Raw genomic sequence first — 3161 nt, 5'->3', positions numbered from 1 at the left:
TATAATATAAATTGAACAGTTAAAGTAAATTGAATATCAACTATTAGGTAGTAAATTAAGTATATTGTGGGTAGAATCGTGTAAGGCCAGCCACTCACTTCAGATAGGGACACTATCAGGTAGGTCCGCCTGTCAGGTCTACCTGATGGTGAGTGATTGGTCCAAGAATATTTGAAACAAAGGAGGCGGAAGGAACAACTTTGAGTGGATGAAATTATTTCCAATATCATTTTGATCCTGTGCACTCCAATATTGAGGATATTGAGAGTAAAACATGAGATGTTTGTCAACAAGACCATTACACATGACAAGGGATATGCATTTCCTTCTTCCTTCACATTATCATAATTATCATGATTATTATGATGATTAGTTTGGGTATTGAAAGCATGAATTCTGTTGACAAGAGGGTTAATTTATGTAACCTCGTGGGAAGTAGGTGTACTAGCATTAAAAACACCTAGGTACTCCTTTACCTTTCCAGTACATGCGATATGCAGTGTCATATTACAGCTCCATTTTCCTGCCCTTGTTGACGATTTGGCTGTTGGCTTTCTACCAAATGGTGTACGTCAAGACCGTGCCCCAGTACAACTTTATCAAATTTGTCGCCGAGTTTCTCTTCACTGTCGTCAGCTATTTACATCTCACCATTCAGTCCGAACGGCTTGATGATTGCAATGGAAGCATCCAGATGGCTATCAACCAAAGTAGATGGTACAACTCCAGTCCTGCTGTCAGGAGGGAACTGTATGTCCTGTTCAACAGCGTTCGCAAATCACGACAGTTGTCTCTCCTGGGCAATTGCGTGGAATTCACCAAACCGGGCATTTTGAGGTACGTCAAAATGGCGTTCTCGTTTATAAACTTCTTGCAAATTGAAGGGAGATTATAATGACTCCCCTTACATCAGAGCTTCTCAAACTGTGTGCCGCGGAAAAATTGGAGTTTTGAAAGTTGTGCCGCGGTGGCTACAACTTTAGGAAGCACTGTATTACATTATTAAACCCTTTGTCACTTCATAATAATAATTATTACAAGGTGACAAAGGTTTACTAATTATTAGTACGAACAACTTTTTTTTTTTTAGGGTAGCAATCACGAACCCTACAGTTATAAATAGGTAGGGTATATCACCATTTTTAATCACAGGAATTATGTATTTACCTATACATAATATGTACCTACTATTTCCGCTCCACTTATAGACCATTACGCTCCAATCAATCTTTCATTTCATGCCAAGTGCCTTTGTTAACTTAAATCGAAGATAGGAAAAAGCTCTTCTGCTTTCTACTTTCTCATTTAAATCAGTGTTGGAAAATGAAATGTATCAATCAATTCTCTTCTCGAATAGTCGTATACACATAGGAAGTGTTCTTTTTTTAAGAAAAAAAAAGAGGTTCGGTAGACTTTTTTTAATACCTGCACAGGTTTAATAGAGGAAACTGTAACTGCTAAGGTCTTATCGTTCCGAAAGCAAAGAAAGAAGACAGACAGGATAAAGCCAGCCGTTCCGAGAACGAACAATATCCGTTCTGGATAAGAGTAAAGAAATTGGAGTTTTCGTCGAACAAAAGCCAAGTGTTTATTATTATTTTATTTTATTTTTTCTTCTTATTCTTCATTACTTTCTATTACTACAGCATAGTGAAGCTGTGCTAGTTTTATTTTCTTATTCAACTATGTATGATTTCTTTTAATTAATTTTTGATTTATACACCACTGAGGGAGGTAGAGTACATACCGGGTGGACAGGTACACAGCGCTCCCAGCGGGGTCGGATGGCAAGTGTTGGAGCAGAGGCCGAACTTGTGTTTACACTCGGCCAAGTCACACCCTGGACCCTCGTCAGCACCGTTTGGACAGTCTGTCTTGCCGTCACAAACTTTGGTTAGATTGACGCACCTGTCAGCAACGCCTATAGGAGGAACAGGAAACAGGTCAGGTGGAAGAGAATGTTTGAACTGAATAATCCTATGGTACATGTTTGAGCTCGATCCAACAACCAGGACCGGAGTTATGGCCTGTTCAAATTTTCATTTTTCCATGTTCTCCCACGAGGGAAACACCAAAAAATGGGAAATTCATATCGATTGGTGATTTGTGCTTTAAATAGGCCCCACTAATGGTTCATATTGAAATTCAGACCCAAAAATGAAATTTAGAGTTTCGGCCCTGGTGGCCTCTGGGGGTTTGAAAATGAATGTTTCGAAATTTTATTTTTGGGGCTAAATAAATCATTAGTGGGACCTATTTCAAGCAGTCTCTGAACTTTTACATAGCCTCTAAAAAGCTAGAGGTAATTTTTTTTTTTTTTGTTTTTTAAAAGATGAGTGTTCCACCGCCGTTTTTATTTCGTAGCAATGGAACAACTGCTACATTAGACGCTTGTGGCCTGTGTCGTAGCATGCCCATCCCGTAGTATGCCTCTCATCAGATGGGCGAGAAGAGACACAATACTTCCCATTTAGGTGCTGGCTCAACACGAGAACACCAGAAAGTAACCCGTTGAAATATTTACAATCGAAAAACGATGCCTTAATCATTGCCTTACTCCTTGTGTTGTGTTGCAGGTGGAATAACCCGTTGAAATATTTGCAATCGAACGAGTACAAATACCTGAAAACAAACCCCGAGAACTGTTGAAAACAAACCCCTCACAATTGCATAAAAACTATAATAATAACATAGGACCTATATTTTTAACATAGAAAATAACATTTTACACGAAATGATATAGGAGAGCCTTTACTCTGTAGCTCGTCTAGTAAACAAGAGAGCGTGGGTTCAATCCCAGCCAAGGTGTAAAAATCAAGTCCTCAGTATTATTTGAGAATTTGATCACAATAGCAGCAGTGCTACGGCTGGGTTAAAGGGATTTATTTTTTATTCCTCTTAGGGCAGTTTTGGAATTTTGTCAACATAAAATTTGAGAAAACGAGAACTTGCGATTCGATGTAAGATTCTTATATTGGTTATGAGCGCGACAAAGCCACAAACCCATAAAACACCCGAGACCTTGTTTAGACTGCTGGGGTAGAGGACTTTTTAGCCCCATTTAAGCAGGATAAATAAGGTATGTATATCCTAAGAGTGTAAAGACTCTCTCCATACCAGAATAAAACGACTTACTCTCTAGTAGTTAAATTAAAAGATAA

General features: G+C 38.7%; 1 protein-coding gene across 1 annotated transcript in view; it reads right to left on the bottom strand.

Moving 5' to 3' along the window:
* Positions 1-2081, bottom strand: part of LOC113472514 (vitellogenin receptor-like) — an 11487-nt gene extending 9406 nt beyond the window's left edge. The window contains exon 1 of the mRNA XM_026832286.1: positions 1748-2081. Coding sequence (XP_026688087.1) covers positions 1748-1988 — 241 coding nt within the window. The 5' untranslated portion in view covers positions 1989-2081. The remainder of the gene's footprint in view (positions 1-1747) is intronic.
* Between the last annotated feature and the right edge of the window lie 1080 nt (positions 2082-3161).

This window comes from Diaphorina citri, unplaced genomic scaffold (genome assembly GCF_000475195.1).
Source record: "Diaphorina citri unplaced genomic scaffold, Diaci psyllid genome assembly version 1.1 scaffold5890, whole genome shotgun sequence".
NCBI classification, from domain to species: Eukaryota; Metazoa; Arthropoda; class Insecta; order Hemiptera; family Psyllidae; genus Diaphorina; species Diaphorina citri.
This window is presented reverse-complemented; position numbering and strand designations above follow the sequence as displayed.